The sequence below is a fragment of the Pogoniulus pusillus genome, chromosome 38 (assembly GCF_015220805.1).
Source record: "Pogoniulus pusillus isolate bPogPus1 chromosome 38, bPogPus1.pri, whole genome shotgun sequence".
Classification (NCBI taxonomy): domain Eukaryota; kingdom Metazoa; phylum Chordata; class Aves; order Piciformes; family Lybiidae; genus Pogoniulus; species Pogoniulus pusillus.
Genome location: NC_087301.1, coordinates 4,635,935 through 4,663,689, shown reverse-complemented (window position 1 = coordinate 4,663,689; position 27,755 = coordinate 4,635,935). Strand labels below are relative to the sequence as shown.

Sequence of the window (27,755 nt, the reverse complement as noted above, 5' to 3'; positions counted from 1 at the left end):
GAAATGGCAGCTCTGATTTCCTGCCCTGCTATCAGCCCAGGCACCTGCAGTTTGCTCCAGGAGTTTTCCTCTCCCCCCTCTCCTTTTTCTCCTTAATTTCTTTTCCTTGGGACATTACAAAACTGGGAGTGGATCCCTGCAGGTGTGCCCTGGGCAAGGGGAATACTACCCCAGACCCCCACTGAAAAGAAAGTGAAAACTAAAGCCAAACCAACCAAACCCCAAACCAGTTCACCTGATCGTGGGCACCTCTGTTTCCACTGCCAGCAGCTTTCCTGGCCTCTGTCTTAACAGACACAACTCCCCCCCCTCCCCTTAAGCCCCCTCCCAAGGTTAAAGAAAGGAAACAAACCCTAATATACAAAAACCCAACGAAGAAGACAACAAACAAACAAATTCCAGTGTGTGTTTTTTTTCCACGGGTGAAGAAACGTGGAGGGAGGAACCTCGGGGAGGGGAAGCTGGGGGGGTGGGGGTGGGGCGGGGGGGGGCTGAAAGGACACTCTGAGACATGGAGACACAAACAGAGTGTAATATACAGGCTGGGCGACAGTCGTTAAAGCAAGTAGTTAACACCTAAGCCACCGACCAATACAAACACCACAGAAGGGGACGAAAAAGGCATCAGGAGAAATTAAGAAAGCAAAAAAACAAAAAACCAAAACCGAGAAAATAATTACCCAACCTCCCACCTCCCCTAGGCGCCCCCTCCCTCCCTCCCCCCGCCCCACCCCCGCCCCCACACTCCCCAAAATGATTTGTAAGCAAAGCTGCCCTCCCTCCCTGCTCACCCCAGCCTGCCCTCCTTTTCTTGCCAATGCTGGGAGCGTCCAGAATCTCTGCTGAGCGCCCGGGCTGGGGCTGTGTGTGCGGGGGCTGGGGCACGCTGGGCTCTGCTGGGCGCTGCTGGGCTCCGTTGCGCTCTGCTGGGCACTGCTGGGGCTCTGCTGGGCTCCGCTAGGCGCTGCTGGGCTCTGCTGAGCGCTGCTGGGCTCCGCTAGGCACTGCTGAGCGCTGCTGGGCTCCACTGGGCTCCGCTGGGCGCTGCTGGGCTCCGTTGCGCTCTGCTGGGCACTGCTGGGGCTCTGCTGGGCTCTGCTAGGCGCTGTTGGGCTCTGCTGAGCGCTGCTGGGCTCCGCTAGGCACTGCTGAGCGCTGCTGGGCTCCACTGGGCTCCGCTGGGTGCTGCTGGGCTCTGTTGCGCTCTGCTGGGCACTGCTGGGCTCTGCTGAGCGCTGCTGGGCTCTGCTGAGCGCTGCTGGGCTCCGCTAGGCACTGCTGAGCGCTGCTGGGCTCCACTGGGCTCCGCTGGGCACTGCTGGGCTCCGTTGCGCTCTGCTGGGCTCTGCTAGGCGCTGCTGAGCGCTGCTGGGCTCCGCTGAGCGCTGCTGGCCTCCGCTAGGTGCTGCTGAGCACTGCTGGGCTCCACTGGGCTCCGCTGGGCACTGCCGGGTGCTGCCGGGCGCTGCTGCGCTCCGCTGGGCTGGGTGGGGATGCGGGGCGAGCGGGAGGGCATCGCTCGTGGAGGGGGGTGGGGGGTGTGAGGCTGTGTGTGTGCGGTGGGGGGGTGCTGTGCAGCCACGGGGTGCCCAGCTACACGTACCACTCCTTTTTGGAAATAAAAGAGCCGTCGTTCTGTGAGACCATGTTCTCTGCTATGTCGAGCTGCTCGGGGTCGTACTGGAAGCCAAGTGTCCGCTCGTCGTAAGGCTCAGGGTGAGCCTCCCCCTCGTCTACCGTGAAGTAAGGCCGCTTGGCATCCTCCTCGTACTTGTTGGGGCCGCCCAGCTTGCGCTCGCCTCCCACATCCTCATCCTCGTCTTCGTAGGTGCTGCTGCCCAGGGGGCCTGGCTTCTTCTCGTCGTCCGAGTCGTCGGGGTACTGGAGGTTTTGGGCCATGGGGGGGGTGGTGCTGCGGGATGCCAGCCTTGCTGTAGCCGTTGCCGTACACGTGCTTCTTTGTGCTGTAGTCACCCTTGAAGGTGTGACGGCGGCGCCGGAGGACCACAAAGAGCACCACGGCCACCAGCAGGACCAGCGAGACTCCTCCCACTATGCCCCCAATCACTGGTGTGGGGATGTTCGGCTGCACCATGGATTTGCGATCATCGATTGGAGACGGGGTGTAGGGAAATTCTGGGTAGGAAAAGACAGATGGAAGGGGGAACAGTGTCAAACCATGCGGAAACGCTGCCCTCCCGCCATGCTCTCATTGCCGCTTTCGAGGGGTGAGGGGGGGGGTGGGGGTGGGAAGATGAGGGTAAGGAACAGGGGAGGGAAAAAGCAGGGCAAGGGGCAAGGGTGTGTCCTCAGGGGGTCAGCTGCAGCTTTAGCGAGGGGGGGGGGGGCGGTGTTGCCGTGCCATGCTGGCCAAAGCCTCATGCAGGGAGCCCAGCAGGCTGCAAGCAGTGTTCCCCTCCCCGCTCCGCTCCAGATGTGCTCTGATCCCACAAGCCTAGTGTCTTCAGTCCAGGTGCTTTCCGTTTCACCGGGTGACACTTCAGATCCACTTCACCAGAGCATTACTGCCGGGGAGCGAGACCCAAACCTCACCCACCCAGCGCCAAGCTGCCGCCACTGCTCCTGTAGACGCCGCACTGGACCTGCTGGCTTTGCATCCCCTCTGTCTGGCATCCCAGTCCGGTCTGACCCCAACAGGGCTGTGCAGCACCTTGTGATTTTCCCACCAAGCCACCCCACAACTCCTCTGCGCCAGAGGCAGCTCAGGGTCACAGCTGGCTCCTGAACTTGCTTGCTGACCCAGCTGCGCTCTGCAGCACAGGGACACACACCTCCCACTGCTTCTCTTCTCTTCTGCTGCTGCAGTGGCCAGCACAGTGCTCTTGCTGATGCTAATCCTGGCCTACAGTTACCCTGACCTATTTCAAAAGAGCAAGAAACAAACTCACAAGTGAAGAAGAGAAAGAAGCTCCCTTCTCTTTTATACAGTTCAACATCTTCACCTTGGCACAGATGAAGTTTCATCCAGGACTTTAATCAACCTCCCTAACCTTCCCTGGGCACAGTAGCAGACCCTGGCCAAACGCAGCTTTCACACACTGCCTGTTGAGCATCCATGGCCATGCCTCAGTCCTTCACATGCCTCTGAATTTACACAGCAGACACCTGGTTAATGCCCCTCTGGCAGCCTTACCCTCACACACCATGCTCAGACCCTCACACCACTTTTTCCACCCCCAAAGCCTGTCTGCCAGCCCCAAGCTTTCACTGCAGCTCTGGAGCCTTCTGGTCCTCTCTTTTTACCTTGGCAGGCAAGGAGAGGCATGGACCAACTAACAGCCTCAGCATACCCTTCCAGAAGAGCAGCCAGGACAGGCCTACAGGGATCAAAGGTGGCAAATCCAAAAGGAATGTGAGGCAAACTCTGCTTCCTGACCCCTTCTTCATGTGCCTGTGGGACTGCCTGATGCCAGCAGCCACATTACTGCATCAGAGCAGGAAGCCTTCAACAAGCAAGAGCTGGGCAGGGAGTGAGCTTCCCTGCAGTACAGCTTAGCCTGGCTGCTAAGGAAGAAGGGAGGAAAGAGCTTCCTCTGGGTAGAGGTAGATCCTGAAACAGCTGCAGATTTTGGACCAGGGCACTGACTTTGAGCAGTCACTGGCCTGACCCCTGCAGCACAAACTTTTTGTTTCATTCCAGCTTTGCCTGAGTGATCATCCCAACAACAGGGTCTGGATTTCTGCAGTGCTGCCTTGCCTTGAGCAAAGCCTCACCAGCCTGAAACCACACAGAGAGCAGCACAGCAGGCAGAACAAGCTGAGGGAACAGGCAGATCAGATGCAGAGTTCCCTGCTGCTGCCAGAATGAGGAAGAAGAGGCAGCGCCGGCAGGAGCCAGCCCTGTTCCAAAGACAGCCCTCAGAGCAGAGATGAGGACATGCACTGCAGCACAAGGAGCTGGGACTGGCACCTGCAAAGCCAGAACCACACTTTGCACCCACAGAAGGCTTGTCACAGGCAGCTGCCTCATGCACAGCCTCTCTGCAGAGACAAGAAGAAGAGTCACTCCCATCCCCTGGTGATCCTGGCGGCTGAGGGCTCAGCTCCAACCACACAAACGTGCTCCACACAACTCTTTCTAGCTCTGTTCATGCCATCTGCCCAGGCCTGCTCCTTGCCACCACAGCCTCTGCAACTCCAACTCCCCAAACACAGCAAGGGTCTACCCCTTAAGGGTGCAGGGAAAGCCCATCCCAGCCAGCTGGCCCACACCCCTGGAACTGTCTCTTACTTTCCCACACACACAGCTCAAATCTGAAGCTTCTTCTTCCCTCACTTTTCCCCACAAAGTCAGGGATGGACCTATGGGTTCCCAAAGCCCACCCTGACCAGCCCAAGGCATGTTGTGCATGTTGGGTGCAGGGTCCCTAACACCACACTCATCCCCTCTGCTTCCCAGCTCTGGAAAACACAGATCTGGGAGGGAAGGGAAGTCTGCACAAGGGCAAAAGGAGCTTGGACCACATGGCTATTCAAATCCTCCTCACCAGCCTGGGCTGGATGCAAGAAGTGAAAAGGGAACATGTTTTTTTTTCTACCTTTCTCATACAGATTTCCACTTTTCCCTGCCCCTGGTGCTGCCCACCCCTGAGGCAGCACTCACCCACGTGCCACCCCCCTGCCAGCGCCGTGGACACGAACACTGCCACAGCACTGCCTTGGATTTCACACTTTGCTCAGGGGTGGAACTATTTTCTGCTCGGATCCCACCCCCATCCTCCTTGCAGTGGCCCAGTTCCTGTGCCAGAGAAAACAAACCCAAACAGAAGGAAGATGGGCAGCCCAAATCCTCCCCTCTCTACCCCTCAGACTCTCTTTGGTGGTGCCCAGGGACAGCACAAGGGGCGATGGGCACAAACTGGAAGCCAGGAGGATCCACCTGAGGAGGAGGTGAAACTGGTGTGAGGGTACTGGAGGGCTGGAGCAGGCTGCCCAGAGATGTTGTGGAGTCTCCTTCTCTGGAGAGGTTCCTGAGGAGAGGCCACTGTGGGTTTGGGCCACCTGCTGTGAGCTACTGAGGGGCTGCTCTAGATGGTCTCCAGAGGTCCCTTCCAACCCCACCGGGCTGGGATTCTCTGCCCCCTCTCCAGTCAGAGCATCCTTACCTGCACAGCTCTCCCACACACTGCACTGCCCGGGGGTGCCAGCGGAGGGACTGGGAGGGCCGAGGCAGAAGTATCCCAGCTGGGAGGAGGAAGAGGAGGAAGAGGAGCAAGGCTGCTCGGGAGCAGGGAGGGCACCCACCTGGCACTGCCACTGGATGGCGGCACAGACCGGCACAGACCCGCTGCCGGCTGCGGGCGCTGCCCGGGCACCGCACCGTGGCCGCAGGGCTGCAGCCAGCAGCCAGCCCGGGCTGAGCTGGGCACAGAGCTGGGCACCGGGCTGGGCTCCACCTTGCCTTGTGACAAGGTGCCCTTGGCAAGGCCAGGTGGTGAGCGGCAGCAGCGTCCTCCCTACCCTGCACCCCAGCCTGGCTCACCCTGCAGCTGGCTGCCTCCATCAGCCCTGCCCAGAGCCAGTCCTTGGCAGGATGCCCACAGCTGCTGGGCACAGCCTGGCATGCCTGCAGCCTCCTACCACCGTGCCAGGGTAAGGAACAGCTCCGGGCAGGGCTGGTTCTTTGTAGGGTCACTCCACACCTCACCCCCCCCCACTACTGTCTGCCCCACAAAGGAGCACTGACAGCTCTGCCCACCCAGCTTTGGGTCTGGGGTGCCAGAGAGAGCAGAAGGGCAGCAGAGTGTGGGAAAAGGATCCCCTTTTTGTGCTGGAGAGGTGCGTGAAATCTCTGGAACCTGCTGCCATGCCTGAGTGTGCTGAGGGCCCCACGTGAAAAATCCATTAGGAAGAGCCTGGAGAGGATTAAAGCTGCTGTGAAAAGCAGACTGGAGAAACAGGAGAGTGGAAGGAGAGGGAACAAGTTAGGCTTTAAGGCCAGCACAAAAAAACTCCCCGCCCCCCCAACTCCTCCTGCTACTCCCCCAGCCCTCATAAAACAGAAGGCAGTGCTGTGTGAATAGGCATTAAAGCAGCAACACTATCTGCCCGCTGCCCAGCTCTGCCAGCTGTTGCATTCAGCCCAGCTTCCTGTCCCTGTGCCAGCAGCCAGACCTCTGGAGCGGCAGCTGGGAGTGCAGGGGGACACTGGGAGGTCACCCTGGGCTCTGCTCTGGCAGCCGGCCCAGCCCACAGGTTCCTTTTGATCCCTGCATGCCAGGTGGAGAGCTGCAGGGCAGTCCCTTGCCTTGCAAGCAGTCCCTTGCCCTGCAGGCAGTCCCTTGCCCTGCAAGCAGTCCCTTGCCCTGCAGGCAGTCCCTTGCCTTGCAAGCAGTCCCTTGCCTTGCAGGCAGTCCCTTGCCCTGCAGGCAGTCCCTTGCCTTGCAAGCAGTCCCTTGCCCTGCAGGCAGTCCCTTGCCCTGCAAGCAGTACTTTGCCCTGCAAGCAGCCCCTTGCCCTGCAGGCAGTCCCTTGCCCTGCAAGCAGCCCCTTGCCCTGCAAGCAGTCCCTTGCCCTGCAAGCAGTACTTTGCCCTGCAAGCAGCCCCTTGCCCTGCAAGCAGTCCCTTGCCTTGCAAGCAGTCCCTTGCCCTGCAGGCAGCCCCTTGCCCTTGCAAGCAGCCCCTTGCCCTGCAAGCAGCCCCTTGCCTTTGCCCTTGCCCTTGCCCTGCCTGGAGCAGCCGGGGCAGAGCAGCGCTGCCACTGCAGGCACAAACCAGGCTCTTCCCCGTCACGAGTGGCTTCCAAAATAGATGCTTTTAAAATACCATCTTTCTTCTCACGGCTGCAGTAAAAATGAGCCCTATGCAAATCATCCTGCCCGTCCTCAGCTAATGCTTTTTGAACCTGCTGGCCAATTTCACTGCTATCTGAGAGTGGAACGAGCCAAAATTATCCCTATCAGAATGCTCTTGGAGAGAGCCGAGCGGGATCCCTAGCAGAGGTGGGAGCTAAACCTCATTAGACATCAGAGAACCCACTGGGACACAAGAGGCTTTTCCCAAGGGTGGGAAGGGCCCAGATCACAAAAAGCCTATTTTTAGGCACCCAGTAATTCTCCTCTGATGTGCAGATCCACGGGAAGGCAGCTTTCAAAAGCCTTTCTGCTCATCACCCTGCTCAGAGATTTTCAAAGGTACCATTTCCCCTGGACATATTCTGCCTTCGAGTCACTTTTCCATCCTTTTCCCTTCAATCACGAGGGCCAAGGGGGAAAAAAAAACCCCAGCACCAGCTGAGGTTCTCTCTGCAGCCTTGGGCATCGAGGAAAATGTCAGACTCCATGAGGAATTACCTCCTGGACATGTGTCAGCCCAAGCTGAAACTTTCAGTATCCTAAGGGGGCCTACAAGAGAGCTGGGGAGGGGCTTTTTAGGCTGTCAGGTAGTGATAGGACTGGGGGGGATGGAACAAAGCTGGAAATGAGGAGATTCAGACTGGAGGTTAAGAAGTTCTTCAGCATCAGGGTGGTGAGAGCCTGGCAGGGGTTGCCCAGGGAGGTGGTGGAAGCCTCATCCCTGAAGGGCTTTAAGGCCAGGCTGGATGAGGCTGTGGCCAGCCTGATCTAGTGTGAGGTGTTCCTGTCTATGTCAGGGGGTTGGAACTGGCTGCTCCTCGTGGTCCCTTCCAACCCTGACTGATTCTATGACTCTAAGCTGCTCCTTGCAGGAGGCTCCTCCAGGGAAAGGCCCTGGAATTCCTTTGTGCCCTGGAAAATCAAACACCCGCTGCAAGGGGAAGCAGCTCCAGGAGCAACAACCTTCAGCCCAGTTTGTTCATGGAGCTTCCCAGCTCTCAGATGGCCTCAGCAAACACAGTGGTGACCACGTGAGGCTTGTTAAGAGACAGACTGCTGATGGCAAACGTTCCCTGCCAGAACATTCCACACCAAACTATCCCGGGACTTTGACCCCCCGTGTTTGCAGGCGTATGGATGAGTGAAGGTAGGGAAACACCTCTGGACCTGCCTCAGCCCACACCAGGGGTGCACTTTGAGAAGCCAGCAGCACTGCTGTCCTCTTTCCTTCACAACCTCTGCACACCCATCTCTGGCTTTAAGGGCTCCTGACTGTCCTCTCTCCAGCAGGAATTTCTGCCCTCCCTGCGCAGAGGAAGCAGTGGGGGTGGAAAAACCACTGGCAACTAATCCAGAAGTTTAGCAGCTGCCACTGGCATTTCAGAGGGTGACAGCTTTTAGGCCAGATGCCAAACGTGTCTTAGGTTTTAATCTCTCTCTGTCAGGTCACCTATTGCTTGTCAATCAAGCGCTGCTCCCGCAGGGGCTGTTGGCACAGATGCCAGGGGGCAGGATGCAGCAGAGGCTGCTGCCCGCCAGCCGGGAGAGCAGCATCAGATGCCCTCCTGCCCCTGCCCAGGCTTGCACCTCTTTAGCCCCTAGCCCTACATCCTCACACCTAACCCAGCCACCAGTGCCTGCTGGTGCAGTGTGGCATGAGCCTGGGCTTTGGGTGCTCCTGCTCTGGGCCTGGGATTTAAAGCTTCCCAGAAAGAGCTTTCTCTTATGCTCCAAGCCCTGGCAGAGGCTGCCACATGGCAGCAGGCTCCAGTGAGCTCCCACAGGCTGCTTGCAGTGACCTTGTTGGGACGAGATCATTGGTGGTGTGTGAATAACTCCCTGCTGCAAGCAAAGAAAATGGGGGAAGCTGCAGTATCCTGGAGGAAAAGATCCCTTCCTGGCCTCAGGAAACAGCTGGGAGCACTGCAGTGGAGAGGCTGCTTTCTGTGCTCCCTCAGCTCTAGCACTGTGAGGTTGTGGAGTCACATTCAAAACCCACCTGGAGATATTCAAAACCCACCCAGGTGAGCTTCTGAGTGATCTTCTCTAGGTGGTCCTGCTCTGGCAGGGACTGGATGATCTTTAGAGGTCCCTTCCAATCCCTAACATTCTTCCTTTTAGATTCATAGAGTCACAGAATGGTTTGGGTTGGAAGGGACCTCGAAGCTCATCCAGTTCCAACTCCCTGCCACGGGCAGGGACACCTCCCACCAACCCAGGTTGCTCAAGGACTCATCCAACCTGGCTTTGAACACCTCCAGGGAGGTTGTGGAGCACAGAAGCACAGAATGTGATCTTTGATCTTTGATCACATTCTGTGCTTCTGTGCTCCACAACCTCCCTGAGTAACCTATTCCAGTGTCTCACCACCCTCTTCCTAATCTCCAGTCTAAATGTCCCTTCCTCAAGCTTCACTCCATTCTCTCTCAGCCTATCACTCCCTTGTCAAAAGTCCCTTCCCAGCTCTCCTGTAGCACCCTTCAGGTACTGGAAGGCTGCTTTAAGGTCTCCCCGGAGTCTTCTCCAGGCTGGACACCCCCAACTCTTGCCACCTTTCCCCACAGGGAATGTTTGCCTGGTTCTTGAAAGGCCCATGGGCAGAAGAGATCATGGAACCATAGAATCAAGCAGGTTGGAAGAGAGCTCCAAGCTCAGCCAGCCCAACCTAGCACCCAGCCCTGCCCAACCAACCAGACCATGGCACTAAGTGCCCCAGCCAGGCTTGGCTTCAACACCTCCAGGCACTGCCACTCCACCACCTCCCTGGGCAGCCCATTCCAATGCCAATCACTCTCTCTGCCAACAACTTCCTCCTAACATCCAGCCTAGACCTGCCCTGGCACAGCTTGAGACTGTGTCCCCTTGTTCTGTTGCTGCTTGCCTGGCAGAAGAACCCAACCCCACCTAGCTACAGCCTCCCTTCAGGTAGTTGTAGACAGCAACACAAGTGCATGAATGCCCCCCCCCCCAACACACACAGATGCAAAGTGGCCAGGGGGTCTCTGTAGGGTGCTGCACACAAGCCCAGCCAACCAAGCCCATCTTCTGACTGTGCCACAGGGCATGCAGGTTTGGGAGGCCCTTTTGCATGCCAGGATGGAGATCAGGGTCACACACAAGTGCCTGTGTACTCGAGCAGCTCTCTGCTGATGATCACCAAATCCATGTGCAGGGACACTCATGCAGTCTGTACCCACAGCCTTGGGTTGTGTCACCCAACTGCCTGCAGCAAATAACTACGTCACACTGCATGGCTTGGCTGCCACTGACAAAGGTCCTGCAAGGCAGGAGAAGCTATTAAAGGAACAGATTGCTGGAATAAAATACTCTATTTGCACATATCAATCTCTTTAATGTGCTGTAGCTCTAATAGAAGCATTCAGCCTTCTCCCTCTGAACAAATTACCCTCCCCATGAGGGAGGTGAGCTTGGAGTTCTTTCCCAGCCAGGGCAATCCTGTGATTCTAAGTTCTTGATGTCCCTTCCCTGGAGCTGTTCAAGGCCAGGTTGGGTAGGGGTTTGAGCAGCCTGGTCTAGTGGAAGGTGTCCTTGCCCATGGCAGAGGGTTGGAACTGGAAGATCTTTAAGGTCCCTTCCAATCCAAACCATTCTATGGTTGTGTGATTCCTTCTCATTAGGGGTGGAAGGAAGGACGCTGGATGACAGCAGAGGGGAGACCCAGGCACACAGGAGGGGGAGAAACAGCTGCAAGGGTTTCTATGCATCAGCCTTCTGTTCCTTTTTTTTCCCTGGTCAGGCTGGCTGCTCACTAAATTGAACTCCATTTATTGCATGCAGCTCTTGAAAGAGGTTTTGTGGTCCAGTGACAATCCCTAAATTGCCTGCAAGACCCAAACAAATGTACCTGTAACAGCTGAGTGAGGATGGCTGAGCCCTCCCCAGAACTGACCTAACAGGACCTCAGGGAAAGCTGGATAAACACATTCAGATGCCATGAATTATTAAAAGCAGTGTTGTCTGTGGTGGTGGCCTGGCCCAATGGCTTGGCTGCTGACCCCTCACCGTGGGGCAGCTCTGGGTTGTGTCCTTCTTTCCCTCTCAGTTGACCTCAACCCTCCCAGTTTGGACCACTGGGAATAAACTGAGATTACAGGCAGGCAGACATCAATCCAAAGGTCAGGCCAGGGTGGCTCTGGCCAGCTTGCTGGCAGAACAGCAGGCACCCTGCTTTGCCTTGGGCTTGTCAGCAGGAAGAGTTAACAATCCTAGGAGCCTGTCCTCTATTTCCCACGATTTGGGAGGTTCCAGTGCCCCTCTCTGCCATCCATCTCGCAGGCACTCTGCTGCCCGTGGCACTTGCACAGATAGCTGGCAGATTTGCAGAGCCAGCTGGCTGCTCTCCAGCTCACCCAGCTGCAGGCAGAGTCCTGCTGCCCTCCCCAGAGGGAGCAGGTCTGGACCTGCAGCACCCCACGGGCCCTGCTGTGAGCTCAGCTTGCAAAGTGGCCATGTGTCACGGTGCGTGCTGCCTGCCCAGCTGGCACTGATCCATGCTGGGCTGTGGGGGAGCACCCAAAGGAGATCAGCACTGAGCTGGCCAGCTGGGGTGCCAGAGGGAGCCTTGGTGAGTGCTCCAGATGTCCCCTAGGCAGACAGTGCTGCTTCATCACACAGTAACTCCCTCCTCTGACCCCCAAGAGCCTGCAGCGTGGCGATGCTCCAGCTCGCTGCTGCAAGAGGAACTTTCATCTCCCTCACAAGCTCCATGACTGCTGGTCACTGCCTGTCATTCACCCACTGGTACAACAAATCCCTCCTTTTACCTCCAAAGAATGGTGCAAACCTCCCTCCCCTGCTCCCAAAGCAGCAGGAGCCTCTTCTCCCCTTTGGTGATGCCCTGCAGTACCACTTTGTCTCTCTGGAAGCAGGCTATAGTTTTGTGGTGCTGCTTCTCTTTAACCTGTTCCTTGACATCCCTTTCTCTCCCTGCCACTACTGAAGCATATCCCCAAGTCTCCTCCTCACTCCTGTGGCTACCTGGAGTTGCAAGTCATCAAATTCCTTCTGTCTCAGACAGCAGCACATTGCATCACTTCTCATGGCTTGCATCCTGTGGTCTTATTCCTTTCTGGAGCCCAGACAAAGCTGCTCACAGCCTCTCAGTAATCACCCTGGCCAGGTGAGCAAGTGCACAGACCAAGCTGGCATTGGAAGGAGCACAAATGGAAAGCCAGAAGAGATTCCTGCCATCAGAAACACCAAACAGCATCCTGAACTCATGACTCATCCACCTCATGCTTTACTGCCTCGGTGGCAGTGGACAGCCTCATCCTACTCCTTCTACCTTCCAACAAATAGCCTCATGGTGCATGAGGAGAGGCTGAGGGCCCTGGGGCTGCTTAGGCTGGAGGAGAGAAGACTGAGAGGGGATTGAATCAAAGTTTATAAACATCTGAGGGATGGGGGTCAGGAAGAGGAGTGGGACAGGCTCTGCTCACTGCTCCCTGGGATAGGACAAGCAGCAATGGATGGAAGCTGCAGCACAGGAGGCTCCAGCTCAACACAAGGGGGAACTTCTTGACTGGGAGGCTCCCAGAGCCCTGGCACAGGCTGCCCAGAGAGGTTGTGGAGTCTCCTTCTCTGGAGACTTTCCAGGCCTCTCTGGATGTGTTCCTGTGTGCCCTGAGCTAGATTGTGTGGCCCTGCTCTGGAAGGGGGCTTGGACTGGATGATCTCTTTGGGTCACTCCAACCCCTGACATCCTGTGAGCTCCATGACATGTCTTCACTTTCAAGTGAATCCAAAGCAGAAGACAAGGCAGGAGGGGAAACAAATTGAATGCATCTCAGTGGAAGAAAGGAAAAGACAACGAGAGGAAAGGAGATAAAACAAAAAACCCAGGCCAAACCAGTGCCAAACCAGTGCCAAGCAAAGAACTTCACTGCTGCCTTTGCATCACCAAACTCCCCAGCCCTAGAAAGAGACACCAGTGATTCAGACAGACAGCAGAGAGATGGAACTGACTGGTAGTTGTCTCCCCACCTCCTCCTCCTCCTCCTCCTCTTCCTCTTCTGCCTTTCAAAGCACACCAAGAGGTTTCCTACCTGTGACATTGACTTCCACCAAGCCTGACCGTGTGCCAATGGCGTTGGAGGCCTCGCAGACATAGGTGCCTGCCACGCTGTAGGACACAGGCCCCTTGAAGTAGATGGTGTTGTTCTGGATCTCCACACTCCCTGGCAGGGTCCCATTTGGCCTAGGGGAAGCAAAGATCATGGTTGGCCCCAAAGGTGATACTCATACAATCATGGAATGGTTTAGGTTGGAAGGGACCTCGAAGATCATCTAAGTTCCAACCTCCCTTGCTGTAGGCAGGGACACCTCTCACTTAGGTTGCTCAAGGACTTATCCAAACTGGCCTTGGACATCTCCAGGGAGGTTGTGGATGACAGAAGCACAGAATGTGATCTTTGGTCTGGTTGATTGGGCAGGGCTGGGTGCTAGGTTGGGCTGGCTGAGCTTGGAGGTCTCTTCTAACCTGGTTGATTCTATGATGCTATGCTCAGCCAGTGTTAACTGCAACTTAAGCTGGAGCACAGTGGTGATAACTTAGAGCCCTGCCATCAGGTCAGAATAATCAGGTAGGTGTGAAGCTGGAACAGTGCAAAATTAAACCTAGAGACCCAGAGTATAAATTAACAAAGGTAGATGAAAAGAACCCCCCCCAAACCCTGCGTGTTAGGAAAAGACACATGTGGCCTGGTTGCTCTTAATTACTGAAGCAAAGTAAAGTAATTACTTCTCTTAGGCAATTAAAAATTACTCAAGTCATTCTTTCCCTTCCTCCCAAGGTAAAAAAAAGTGTGCACATTTTGTCAGCAGTTAGTGAGAAACAAAAGGGAATGATCAGGGGACTGATGAGGTTTGGAAAGAAGTGGCTACAGGCACACATTCTGTGTGTCCACACCTGGAGAGCAAACAGATTTGCCCCTCCTGTCACACTCAGCCAATGATCCCATCACTGATGGAAGGATGTTGGCCTATAGGGCCCTACATCTCCAAAGGCAAGGGCACACCTCCCAGGTGTGCTGTGGGATGCTGAAGAAGGATATTGCCTCCTCTAACACTTCCCCTGGTTGTTTCTCACCACAGGCTGGATGAGTGTGGTTGCTTTTTACATCCCATGCAGGAGCAAAACAGCAGCAGCAGTTAGAACCATAGAAGAGAATCACAGAATCAGGCAGGGTTGGAAGGGACCACAAGGATCATCTAATTCCAACCCCCCGTGCCATGGGCAGGGACACCCTAGCCTAGATCAGGCTGGCCAGAGTTGCTGCTTCTTGACCCTCAGGAAGGAGAAGAGGCACATCTGAGCATGTGGATAAACCCAGGATGCTTGGTGGCTGTTTCCCTGTCAGCCCCAGCCAAAGAAATGAAGGAGCAGTTTGATATTACTCAAGTGGCACTGTGGGAAGGAAGGGGAAGGTCATGGATCTTGTTCCCACTCCTTACCCCCCTATACACACACATGTGCCACATCCCTGGGTGGTTGGCTGCAGCACAGTTAATTATCAGGCCTTCATCCCCTCTGCTTGGTCTGCCTCTTCCTCACAAGTAGCTTGGGGCAAAGAATGGGAGAACAGGTGTCTGAGCTGAAAGATCCAGGGGGGTAATCTGCACCTCAGGTTTTTCTTCCTCCTTTTCCACCTCTGTTTCCCCCCCTCAGTCCTCACTTGCTCTTATTCTCTACTTCCCTTTTCTTCTGCCTTCATTCTCCTGCCTCCAGCTGCACTCCAGTTTTCCTTTTCCACCCTCTCAGATCAATAATCTCATACTCAGGTCTAACTGACCCCCTAAATGTGCAAAAAAGGGAGAGGCTGAGGCATCAGACTGAAGTGCTCTTTGTCCTAAGGACCTGTGCTCTTTCATTCAGTCCTCCTCTCTCTCCATTTCACTCCCCACCAGCCCTTCTCAAAGCACAGTATTGATGTTCTCAGCCTCTTAGCTGTAAGTCAAGAAACCTCTGCAGGCTAAAGACAGACAAATGGACACACACACAGAGCTCACAGAGAATCCTTAGGAAAACAACTCTTACCAGTGCTTAAAACAAACCAAACATCATCAATCACACCAGCACATAGGGATCGACTCAGTGGCTGCCTCAGAGATGTGCTCTTCCCAAAACCAGAGCTGAATTTGTCATCAGGTGTGCAACGGACATGCCATGCTCAGCTGCAGCCCTGCTGTGCCCTGCTCAGCCCTGACACCTGCAGCCCTTGTTGTCTTGGAGCCTAGGTGGTGCCTAAGCCTCTGTTCTGCCCTGGGCTACAGAAGCATCAACTGGCTGAGCTGTTTGGCACCTGGTTACTCTGTGCTTCAGCTCTCAGCCTGCCCTCAGCATCCCTAGCACAGCAGGAGTTGGGCTTTTTAATGTACTTCTTTATGTGATTGCAGAACTTCCATTTCTGTCCCTTCTTTTGGTTTGGTTTGGGTTTGTTTTTTTTTGAAGGGATAGAGGGATGGATTTCCTTATGGAAAAGAAACAACAGATCCTCTGGTAGTGCATTTGATACAGTTCCAGTGGAAATCAGATCAACTGAGGAGGAAGTTCTTCACAGAGAGAGTGATTGTCCATTGGAATGGGCTGCCCAGGGAGGTGGTGGAGTCACCATCCCTGGGGGTGTTCAAGAAAAGAGTGGATGAGGCACTTGATGCCATGGTCTAGTTGACGGGATAGGGCTGGGTGCTAGGTTGGACTGGATGAGCTTGGAGGTCTCTTCCAGCCTGTTTGATTCTATGATTCTATGAACTGCATTAGAGGAGCAGACTGCTCCAACAGAGAGCCAGCAGTGTGCCCAGGTGGCCAAGAGAGCCAGTGGCATCCTGGCCTGCATCAGGAATGGTGTGGCCAGCAGGAGTAGGGAGGTCATTCTGCCCCTGGACTCTGCACTGGTTAGACCACACCTTGAGTGCTGTGTTCAGTTCTGGGCCCCCCAGTTTAGGAGGGACACTGAGATGCTTGAGCGTGTCCAGAGAAGGGCGACGAGGCTGGGGAGAGGCCTTGAGCACAGCCCTACGAGGAGAGGCTGAGGGAGCTGGGATTGGTTAGCCTGGAGAAGAGGAGGCTCAGGGGTGACCTTATTGCTGTCTGCAACTACCTGAGGGGAGGTTGTGGCCAGGAGGAGGTTGCTCTCTTCTCTCAGGTGGCCAGCACCAGAACGAGAGGACACAGCCTCAAGCTGCACCAGGGGAAATTTAGGCTGGAGGTGAGGAGAAAGTTCTTCCCTGAGAGAGTCATTGGACACTGGAATGGGCTGCCCAGGGAGGTGGTGGAGTCGCCGTCCCTGGAGCTGTTCAAGGCAGGACTGGACGTGGCACTTGGTGCCATGGTCTGGCCTTGAGCTCTGTGCTAAAGGGTTGGACTTGATGATCTGTGAGGTCTCTTCCAACCCTGATGATACTGTGATACTGTGATACTGTGAGATCAGGGGCTGCTTGTGCTGCTGGCTGTGTCTGGGCATGGGCACAGAGCTCCAGCCATGGCCAGCCTGATGTCCAGGAGCTCAGCAAGCGCTCAGCCTTCAGCAGCGGTAGAACAAAGGGAAGAAACGACTTGCCCAAAAGCAGGGAGAAAATCTGCCTGCTGTCTCCAGGCTCCCTTCTGCTCATTTTGCCAGCCCTGCCACACGCAGAGAGCCTAAACTGGCATCTCTCCTGCCTAGGGTGCCACAAGGGGCATCTTTGCCTCTAACGCTTTGCTGGCAGTGTTGCGAGGAAGCCAGAGAACCCCCTCGGAGTTTAAGTCAAAGTGGCAGAACCAACAGAGGGAGAGAGCTGGGGACATGAACTAGGAAAAAAGGCAAGAAAAACAATCCTCTTCAGACTCTGACTGTGAGCAGTTTGATCTGGGAAGCAAAATGAGAGAGACTATGCCTAGCTCCTTGCAAAGTCATTTTGAGAGCCTCTTTGCTGGCGACAAATGCCAGCTGAAAAGAAGAAAGGATCCATTTGATCTTGCCTTTTATTTTCTTAAGGCTCCACGAGTGCTTATAGAAAAGAAAAAGAGGGAAGAGAGAACCACATCAGGTTGCATCAATCCCCATTTGACTCCCCAGACACTCCTTGCTCACTTTTCAGTCCCTTTAGTCTGGTTCAGCCAAAAGCTGAAACCCTGGAGGACAGGGAATTGCTTCTGTTTAATGTCAGCTGCGTGGGGATGAGTGCTCCAAATGGGAGCTCTTGCTTACAGCTGGGGCTGATTCCAGGGAAAGGGATGTGGTTTTTTTTTCTTCAGAAGCAGATCAATTTTGTGCTATTTGTGCCCCTTTATGGAAGGGAAATCCTGGGTTCTTTCCTAGCTCCTCAAGCACTTAGTGCAAATTACAGTGCAAGCACTTAGGGCAAATCATTCACCTTGTCATGTCTTAGCTGCCTCACATCACCAGGGCAGGATGTTATTCCAGGGGAATGGGAAGAGGAAGCTATCCTGGGTATTGAGGTTGCACTGCTGTGATAACAAGCTCCATTCCAAGCCCTGTGGTGAGGGGGAGTGTATGATCCTTACCCACTGCCCTTCCCTCCTGAGTCTCAACTGGAAGATGCTGGGAGAAGACCTAACTGAAAGACAGAGGATAAACTCTGTGCATCCAGAGGGGAGGTGGCTGTGTGTGACCCAACTAAAACTCCAACCCCAGCTCTGCCAGCTGGGGCCACAGGCCATGCAAATCTTCCTGATAAAGCCCATCCACTCAAAACAAGTTCCTTGCTCTAGACACATCAAATGGTGCACTACCTGCCTGAAAAGCTGCCCTCTAGACAGGGCTGGCAGGACTTGGATCTGACAAACCCAGCTTCAAAAGAAGGCCAGCACAGGAGGGGTGAGCCAGAAAGGCCAAGGCTGAAGACAGCAGCTTGTCTGGTTTGCAAATAAAGAAATGAGTTCCAGTCCCTGGCACCAAAGGCCACCTGGCAGAGCTGTGCCAGGCAGCCAGAATCAGCTCCAAGCACCACAGCTCCTGGACATATAAGCATCCAACTCTGCTCTCACATACAAGGCTTTCACCTTGGAGAGACACCACTGACAGTGATGAGGCTGAGCCCCTGACTGACCAGAGGGAGGCTGAGTTTCCACAGAGGCTCTGTGGCCCTGTTCAGATGTTCCTGTGAGAGCAGAAGCACTGTAGGCACTTACAGCTTCCACTCGTAGGTGTGAGCTGGGGGGTTGGCATCCGATTTGCATATCAGCTTCACATCCTTCCGGTTGAGGAACCAGTTGCCATCAAAGCCCTCGATAGTGACTTCTGGCTCATCTGCAGGGGGGATGAGAAAGACAAGGAAGCAGGGTGGAAAACAAGAGGAGAGAGTGATGGAAAAGGAAAGGGGAGAAAAGGAAATAGGAAGAGATGAGGGGGCAGGGGTGGGAGCAGAGAGATTGCAAGGTGGGAAAGACAATGGGACAAGGAATGTGAGGAGAGAGAGAACAGGAGGAACAAAGGGACATGACAGAGGCAGGGAGGTGTGAAAAAGAGAAAGCAGATGATTAATCCAAAGGATCCCTTCAGCTTTCACCCCCCAGAAGAAGAGAGCAGCTCCCTGCTTTGCCTCCCTCCACCCATCCATCACCTTCCCTTCAGAAAAACACCCTTTGGCCAGGCTTTAGCAGCCACCCCCGGGGCTGCCCATGCTCCCCAGCCCTGCCCAGGCTCACTTACACTGCACGTTGAGGGTGATGCTGTCTGTGAAGCGATCCAGCTGGTAGTTGACCACGCACATGAGCTGCTGCCGGTGTGCCTCCCGGCTGGGCACCAGCCGGTACCTGCTGATCACTGTGATGGTGCCATTGCTGTTCCTGATCTCCTGGAACTCTGCTTCTCCTTTCAGCTTGGTGTCCCAGGTGACAGTGCTGGGAGGCTTCCCGTTAGAAGAGGTGCAGGTAGCTACCAAGATCTTTTCTGTCCTGCCAGCCTTGGCAATGAGTGGCCGCTTGGTGCCCTCCATGCGATTCGTGGGCTTGGCTGCAAGGAATTGCAAAAGGAGGAGGAGGAGGAGGAGGAGGAGATGCAAAGAGATGGTTAGAAAAGCAATGCTACCCCACCCACTCCAACCCAGCAAACATCTAGCATCACTGCCCCTGTGACAGGCCTCATGGTGAACCCAGAGCTGCTGCAAGTTGCTAGCAAACCACCCTGGGGAGGGAATGGTATAAGTGCCCAAACTACTCTAGGTGAGACACAGAGTGTGTGTCTCTGAGTCAGTGCCTGTGCTTTTCTCCCTGGGCTTCTTCTGTGTAACTAATCCTTCTGCTTCTAACCCCCCTTACTGATCCTCCAAACTCACCTTGCAGGTAAGGCAATGTCTGGGATAAGGTAGAGGGGTGGAAAGGAGGTGGAAGGGTGGTTGGGAGCCCCTCCTGGGCACTCTGGTTTCTGGGAGGGCTGCTGTGTTTCTGTATTACTTTTAACTTGTCTAGGTCTGTTTATAGCTGTTTATGTTGTAACTCTCTGCCTGTATCCTGGAGATGTTTAAGGCCAGATTGGATGAAGTTGTGGACAGCCTAGAGTGTGTGGACAGCCTGATCTAGGGTAGGGTGAACCTGTCCATGGCAGGGGTATTGGAACTGGATGACCCTTGTGGTCCCTTCCAACCCTCAATTATTCTATGATTCATAGAATCATAGAAGCAAGCAGGTTGGAAGAGAGCTCCAAGCTCAGCCAGCCCAACCTAGCACCCAGCCCTGCACAACCAACCAGACCATGGCACTAAGTGCCCCAGCCAGGCTTGGCTTCAACACCTCCAGCCACGGCCACTCCACCACCTCCCTGGGCAGCCCATTCCAATGCCAATCACTCTCTCTGACAACAACTTCCTCCTAATATCCAGCCTAGACCTGCCCTGGCACAATTTGAGACTGAGGGAGCTGGGATTGCTTAGCCTAGAGAAGAGGAGGCTCAAGAGTGACCTCATTGCTGTCTACAACTACCTAAAGGGAGGCTGTAGCCAGGTGTGGTTGGTCTCTTCTCCCAGACAACCAGCAATAGAACAAGGGGACACAGTCTCAAGTTGTGCCAGTGGGAAGTATAGGCTGGATGTTAGGAGGAAGTTGTTGGCAGAGAGAGTGATTGGCATTGGAATGGGCTGCCCAGGGAGGTGGTGGAGTCACCATCCTCGGAGGTGCCCAAGAAAAGACTGGATGAGGCACTCAGTGCCATGGTCTGGTTGACTGGACAGGGCTGGGTGCTAGGTTGGCCTGGATGATCTTAAAGGTCTCTTCCAACCTGCTTGACTCTATGATTCTACGATCTTTGCCCTGCGCTCCCAGGCCAGGAGTCTCAGGCTCCTCTGGGTGCGTTTAAGTGGAGGCAGTGGTTGCCCCTGCAGGGGCTGCCCGGTGTCTTACCCAGCACGGTGAGGTTGAGCTGGCTCTCCCGGTTGCCGGTTGGGAAGGTGGCAAACTCGCAGATGTAGACCCCCTCATCGTCCAGCTCCAGCCGCGACAGCTGAATGGTGCCGTCCTTGAAGGAAGGGTTCCGGAAGGTCACTCGCTCTTTGTAGGGAGAGAGGATGGAGACCCCCATGGCAGGGTTGTAGATGGCCACATTCTGCTTGGAGCCGTTGCTGGCTTTCTGCCAGGTGACCTGCGTGATCTTCACATTGGGGAAGGGGTTGGTGAAGCTGCAGTGCAGGACCACGTCGGAGCCGATGAACCCCGAGACTGTGTCATTGACTAAGACAGTCTGAGCTTGCAGTCCTGCAAGGCAAAGGGAAGACAGGGGCGTGTGTGAGCTTCTCACAGATGGCTTGAGCTTAAAAGATCAACCAGTTCCAAACTCCCTGCCACGGGGAGGGACACCTCTCACCAGACCAGGTTGCTCAAGGTCTCACCCAACCTGGCCTTGAACATCTCCAGCAAGGGAGCATCCTCAACTTCCCTGTTCCAGTGTCTCTCTACCCTCAGTGCCATGAATTTCTTCCTAATCTCCAGTTTAAATCTCCCCTCCTCAGGCTTCAATCCATTCCTTTCCATCCTATCACAACAAGCCCTTGTTAAAAGTCCCCAGGAATGAGAGATGTCCTTGGACATCAGGCCCATGAACTCCTTTAATCCCTCTGCTCCTTCTTGGCCTGGCTAACACAAGTACAGCCTATGGCACCAGGCACTCAGCACCTTACAGAATCACAGAATGGTTTAGGTTGGAAGTGACCTCAAAACTCATCCAGTTCCAACCCCCTGCCATAGGCAGGGACACCTCCTACTAGAACAAGTAGCTCAAGGCCTCATCCAACCTTGTCTTGAGCACCCCCAGGGAGAGAGCAGCCACAACCTCCCTGGGCAACCTGTGCCAGTGTCTCACCACCCTCACAGTAAAGAACCATTTCCTAACTCTCTCCACTTCCAGTTTAAACCCATTCCTCCTTGTCCTGTCATTACAAGACCTTGTCAGTAGTCCCAACCTGCATCCAACTGCAGCTCCTACAGCTCCATTCCTGTTCATGAACACCTTCCTTCCTACAGCTGCATTCACACTTCACTGCAACCAGCCCTGATTGCTCTGCTGCCAGCCTAGGGCTAGAGACCACCGCAAGGCACAAGGTCAGATCAATAACTCACAGGCTGCAGAGGGTTGGAAGGGACCTTCCTTTTTGTCTGGAAATCTGGATGGCACTGGAGCAGCTCTTGTCAATACACAGAGCATGCTTATCTGGAGGCCCATGTCAGTGGTGATAGCTATCAGCACAGCACACCCTAACATATGCCAGCACACGCTCAGACATCCACTGCCATTGGACTGGAAATGCAGCACTAATTAACCAAGCTGCAAAGCCTCAGGCCTGCATTTGGAGCAGCAAGAGTGGCCACAGAAGAGCAGCTTCATGGCACTGCCTGTACCCCCTGCACCATCCCCCTGCATCATCTGCATTGGTTCCTTTTGTGTTTCAAACCCCAGAAGTGGCTGCATTTAGGAACCTTTCATCTTGGTTCCTGCAGAGTGAAGAATGCAAAGTGCTTGGCAGAAGTGGTGTTCAGAGCTGCTCTTCTGCCTCAGCTGATCCCTCCTGACAGCTGGAGAGAAATGTCTCCCAGACTGACCCTGAAATTCATCTTTGGCTGCCATTGTGTCTTTCCCTAATCTGTATGTTTAGAGATAATGCTCTGGTAATTATACAGGCAGCATTTATATGATAAACACAATGGAGAAGGGAGGTGGTGAGAACAAGAAAAGCTGGTTTGGCTCTCTGCTGCTGGCAGGATCCGAAACTGGATGTATTCTGGGAGCCTGAGAGTAAAGGGAAGGAAGGAGTAATACAAACAGAAAGATGTACCAAGAGTGAGGAACACGAAAGGGTAAGCAGAGAGAGGAGCTGAGGAAACCAAAAATGCCCAGCCAGAGAAACAGACAACATCTTCTGGCTGTGGGCACAGAGGAGTTTAAACCCATGACGCCTACGACCGTGTCAGTAGTCCCTACCTGCATCCTCCTACAGCTCCATTCCTTCTCATGAACATCTTCCATCCCACAGCTGCATTCACAACAATGAACCCCCCCAGTGCTAGCCCCCAGAGCTGCCCTGGCAGATGTGCCCTGTGCCACCCACACACGAACCTGAGCAAGAGGCTCCTGCCTGCAGTGTCTCACACTCCAGTGCAGTACAGAGAAGTCTTCTCAGCCACCAGCATGGCCTTGATCGCTTTCTCAGCACACTTTACCTCCTCTCTCCATGCTTACCGTGCTCAGCCTCATCTTGGCCTCCACATCTACCTCCCTGTCCTTCTCCATCCCTCCACACCAAGCCTGTGACCCCGAGGACAAGCCTCAACAATCCAGCCTGGCCGTGGGATGCCATCGGCTGACCACAGTCATCAGCGGCTGAGTCCCAAACTCAGTCTCCAGAGCTCTGTGTGAACTTGCCCCCATCCCTGAGTCAAGTGCTGGTGTGCCCCACAGCCCAGCACTGCAGCTGGCTGCTGAAGAAGGCATTTCAGCACTGCTTACAGCCACTGCAAAGCACTGGTGCCCTCATGTGCCTGCCTGCATGGAGCCAGAGAGTCCCTGGAGGCTGCTGGCTGAGGTGGCAGAGTTCTACTGTCATAGATTCAGAGAACGGTTTGGGTTGGAAGGGATCTTAAAGATCATCCAGTTCCAACCTCACTGCCATGGGCAGGGACACCTCCCACTAGCCCAGGCTGCTCAAGGCCTCATCCAACCCAGCCCTCAATACTTGAAGGCAAGTGGCATCCACAGCCTCCCTGGGCAACCTGTCCAGTGTCTTACTGTGCAGCCAGAGTCATTTTCCCCATGCATGTCCCTCCAGAAACCAGAGGGAAGAGACCTTCCTGCTCTGCTAAAGTCCCTCCATGCCAACCAGAGGCATCAGCCTGCTGGAGAAGGATGAGCAGGCACTAAAACACAGTGAAAGGCATTTCTGACACCAGTCTGGCCAACCCCCTGTGAGAGTCTGTGGCCCACAGTGGCCATCCTGATTAAAATAAGGGCACCAGGTGCACATCAAAGTTGGGTTTAGATAATGCCACGCTGGGATTTGAGGAAGGAATGGGGGAATGGGGAGCAGGAAGAGGTCTCCAATGTGTTTTGCAGCACATGCTGTTCCTTCTACCCCGGAGGTGAGAAAGCCTCTTGCAGAATTGCCCACACCCACTGAGGTGAGCAATAGATTTGCCAAGCAGTCTGGCTCTGAAGTCTTTATTGCCTCCCAGAGCGTGTGGGAGCTTGCTGGAGAGCAAAAGCAATCATGTAGTGAAGGCCCTGGGAACAACCTGCCGCCCATCTCAGGGCTGCCTGGCTGTAGGTGTGCTCAGCACTCCCTCTTTCTCCCAAGGCTGGAGGAGAGAGGATTCATCAGCAGCTGGTCCCCACCCCCTTCATGAAAGGCTCATGCCCCCGAGCAGCGCCTGCCCAAGGCTGGGGAGCTGGCACAGCTGCTGGCTCCTCGCCCACACAAGCTCCCTGACCCCCCACAGGTCTCAGCGGCTCCCTTTGAATCAGGCTTTCAACACCCCAATAAAAGAGGCTCCATTCATGACAGTGAAGTCGTGGCCCAACACCTCCTTGTAGTGCCAGCAAAGTGAGAGGGGAGATGGAGCCCAGAGAGAAGAGGACCCAGAGGTTTCTCCTTGCAATGAGCTGGGACAGCCCAGCCTTGCCCTGGCAGGGCATGCAGATGAGGAGCACACCAGGATGAAGGCCACCACTGTCCAAGGATGCTCTCCCAAGATCACAGAACCACAGCACCATGCAGGCTGGCAGAGCCCCTCAGGAGCACCAAGGCCAACCTAGAACCCTGCTCCACAAGACTCACCTTAAACCATAGCCCCCCACATCCAAACCAGCCTGAAACACAGCCAGGCTGGGTGACTGCACCACCTCCATGGGCAGCTCATTCCAGTCCCTGACCACTCTCTCCATGCAAAACCTTTTCCTAATGTCCAATCTAAACCTCCCCAGCCTCAGCTTGAGTCTGTTCCTTCTTGCTCTGTCTCCAATCAGCTAAGAGCCCAGCAGCAGCCTCTCCACAATGTCCCTTCAGGCAGCTGTAGATAGCAACGAGGTCTGCCCTCAGCCTCCTCTATTTCACACTATCCATCCCAGACTCCCTCAGTCTCTCCTCATCAGATTTATCCTCCAGGCCCTTCCCCAGCTTTGTTGTCCTCCTCTGGACTTGCTTTAGCACCTCCACATCTCTCTTGCATTGCAGTGCCCCAGACTGAACACAACACTCAATACTTCAGATGTGCCTCTTAGAGCCACTGCCAGCCAACCTGGCAGAGATCAGCCCAATCCCTCACTTCCTCACTGTGCCCTTGCTTCACACTAGGATTGCCCTGCAGATTACTGCATGACCCTGTTAAAAACCAAAGGGCTTCTCTTCAGCTCAAGTGGTGCCAACCATTTCCCAGTCCTACCCTCTCCCTTCTACCCAACCTCTCCCATGGGATCTGTGCAGATGGTACATGGACACAAACTGGAGATAAAGCTCTTTGCTGCTGCTGAGCCTGAGCCAGCCCTCAGAATGGCCCTGCAGAACCCTCCTCTGCCCAGGCATCAAGAGTCAGACTTTGGGCTAGGGAAGAAGTTGGTGCCAGTTGAGGACTGTTTGCCAACAACCAAGTGCTGCCAAGGCTGCCAGTCAGGCCCTTACATGTAGCCACTTTGTACAAAAACACATTCCAACCTTTCTAGAGGCTTCAGGGGAAAAGGAAGAAAAAAAAAACAACCAACAAACCAAAAACCAAACCAAATCCCAAACACTCAACCAGCAGCAGAAATAACAAAGCAAACAAAAAATAACCCCCCCCCAAAAAAAAAGCCCAAAGGCTGTGAGGAAATGGAGCTTCCTTTCCAGGTGACTGAGTAACTCAGGGCTCTTTTGCAAGGCAGGAGTAAGGCTCTTTTATGTTCTGCTCCTCCAAGCCTCTCAGCAGGGAAATAAATGAAGCCATTGCTCTGCTCTGTACCACAGCAGCAAACCCCCCCACATACACACCCCTCACCTCAGCAGCAATGATGAGGAATCACAGATCGATAGAAGGGTTTGGGTTGGAAGGGATCTTAAAGGTCATGCAGGTCTAACTCCCCTGCCAGGGGTAAAGACAGCTCCCACTAGAGCAGGTTGATGAAGGTCTCATCCAATCTGGCCTTGAACACAGAATCACAGCAACATGCAGCTTGGCAAAGCCCCTCAGGGTCACCAAAGCCAACCTAGAACTTTACTCTACAAGACTCACCTTAAAACATAGCTCCAAGCACCACATCCAAACCACCCTGGAACACCTCCAGGCTGGGTGACTGCACTGCCTCCCTGGGTAGCTCCTTCCAGTCCCTGACCACTCTCTCCATGAAAAACTTCCTAATGTCCAATCTAAACCTCCCCAGCCTCAGCTTGAGGCCATTCCCCCTTGCTCTGTCTCCAACTACCTCTAACACCTCCAGGGAGGGAGCATCCACAACCTCCCTGGACAACCTGTGCCAGTGTCTCCTCACCCTCATTGTCTGTGCTCCACAGCCTCCCTGGACAACCTGTGCCAGTGTCTCCTCACCCTCATTGTCTGTGCTCCACAGCCTCCCTGGACAACCTGTGCCAGTGTCTCCCCACTCTCCCTGTAAAGAATTTCTTCCTAATTCCCAGTCTAAATCTGCCCTCCTCAAGCTCCAATCCATTCCCTTTTGTCCTACCACAATAAAGCCCTTATCAAAAGTCTCTTCCTTGCTTTCCTTTAGCCCCCCTTCAGGAAAGATGCTCTAAGGTCTCCCTGGAGGCTTCTCCTCTCCAGGCTGAACAGCCCCCAGCTCTCACAAGCTGTCAGTGTCTCTTTGTACCAATGCTTGTTGAGAGAACAGATGCAGTAAAGGGGTTTTGCAAGCGACTGGATCAGCCTCACATGCTCCCCATCCTAAATCAGCAAACAGAGGGCAAAGTGGCTGCTGTCGTGCTCCAGGGAGCATTTGTTTGCAAGATGACAGAGCTGGGGTGGTGAATCTTCCCTCACCCCGTTACACACTCAATAATTCATGGGGGGAAATGCACAGATAATTGATGGCAATGAGCGTGCAAGGCTGGGAGAGGAGGAGAAAAGAACAGCACTGATCAGCCTCTGGAGAGGCTGGGATGGATTAAACAGGAGGTGTGTGTGTGCCCTTGCAGCACCGGGGCTTGCCTGGCTCTCCTCTCTGCTGAATGATGTGTGTGTGTGTGGTCGAGGTGGCAGAGAAAAGGGCTTGGGATGCATCCTGCCATCTGCAGCTCCTTTGCCAGCTCTCCCAGTGCCCACCCATCCACCCTGGCACCTCCCAGGCGGCGCTGAGTTGTCTTTTACTCCTTAGGTTGGTTTTTTTTTGGTGGTGTTGTTTGTTAGGACCAAAAAAGCAGCCAAAGAGGCCCAGCTGGGTGCCAAGGGCATGTCGGTGCCAAGACCTCATTAGTGGAGACCTCCTCCACCTTACCCTCTGAAGTGGTTTGTGTTGATGCCTTTCCCCACGATCCCCAGCTCAGATACTCACTCGGTCATGCAAGGCCTTGGGGGCACTGTGCAGAACTCAGGGTGCCCTGTGGCAGAGGCAGTGGGCTGGAAAGGAAGGTCTGGGCTGCCTGGGTGTGAGTGGTGCTGGGGAGGGAAGAGAGTGAGTGACAGCTGCTGGCTCTTGCACCTGAAGGGACATTGTAGCCAGGTGGGGGTTGGCCTCTTCTCCCAGGCAAGCAGCAATAGAACAAGGGGACACAGTCTCAAGTTGTGCCAGGGGAGGTCTAGGCTGGATGTCAGGAGGAAGCTGTTGGCAGAGAGAGCGATTGGCATTGGAATGGGCTGCCCAGGGAGGTGGTGGAGGCACCGTCCCTGGAGGTCCTCAAGAAAAGACTGGGTGAGGCACTTGGTGCCATGGTCTGGTTGACTGGATAGGGCTGGGTGCTAGGTTGGACTGGAGGAGCTTGGAGCTCTCTTCCAACCTGATTCTATGAAAACCCTTCCTCCTGAAAGCCCCTGCAGAGCTGTTAGATTGAGGCTCCCACACTTGCAGCTCTGGTCCTTGCTCCCCCATACAGAAAGCTCTGGAAATGATCTCCAGGCACTAGCAATGTCCCAGCAGTGAGCCACCACTCAATGCCCCTTTGTTAAGACCCATGTGAACTCCACACTGCTTTGCACAACCTTGCCTCTGCTCAGCCTCTCACCGTTTTTCTCTCCCTCTTGTTCCCTGATACTCATCTCAGCCCAAGGGCACTGAAACAGCCCTTGGCAGAGGTGTGATGAGCCAACCCTTTGGTGTGGCAATATCAGGGCTGATGAAGATGTCAGAGGAAACAGTCCTAAGAGTCTTTGCATCACTCAGAACTGAACCCAAGGGTCACAGTGGGACCTTCACAAAGGGACAACACAGTGCCTGACACTTCGCCCTGCCAAAGACTCTACACAAAGGAGCTGGTTTTGAGGCATCCCCTTGCACTGAGCCTTAAGGAGGGCAAACAGA

General features: G+C 54.6%; 1 protein-coding gene across 1 annotated transcript in view; it reads right to left on the bottom strand.

Moving 5' to 3' along the window:
* Positions 1–1,411: 1,411 nt before the first annotated feature.
* NECTIN1 (nectin cell adhesion molecule 1) overlaps positions 1,412–27,755 on the bottom strand; it is a 79,601-nt gene continuing 53,257 nt past the window's right edge. Inside the window, 6 exon segments of the mRNA XM_064173299.1 lie at positions 1,412–1,905; positions 1,907–2,136; positions 12,882–13,033; positions 17,969–18,086; positions 18,489–18,791; positions 20,174–20,524. Of these exon segments, the coding sequence (XP_064029369.1) occupies positions 1,594–1,905; positions 1,907–2,136; positions 12,882–13,033; positions 17,969–18,086; positions 18,489–18,791; positions 20,174–20,524 (1,466 nt within the window). The 3' untranslated portion in view covers positions 1,412–1,593.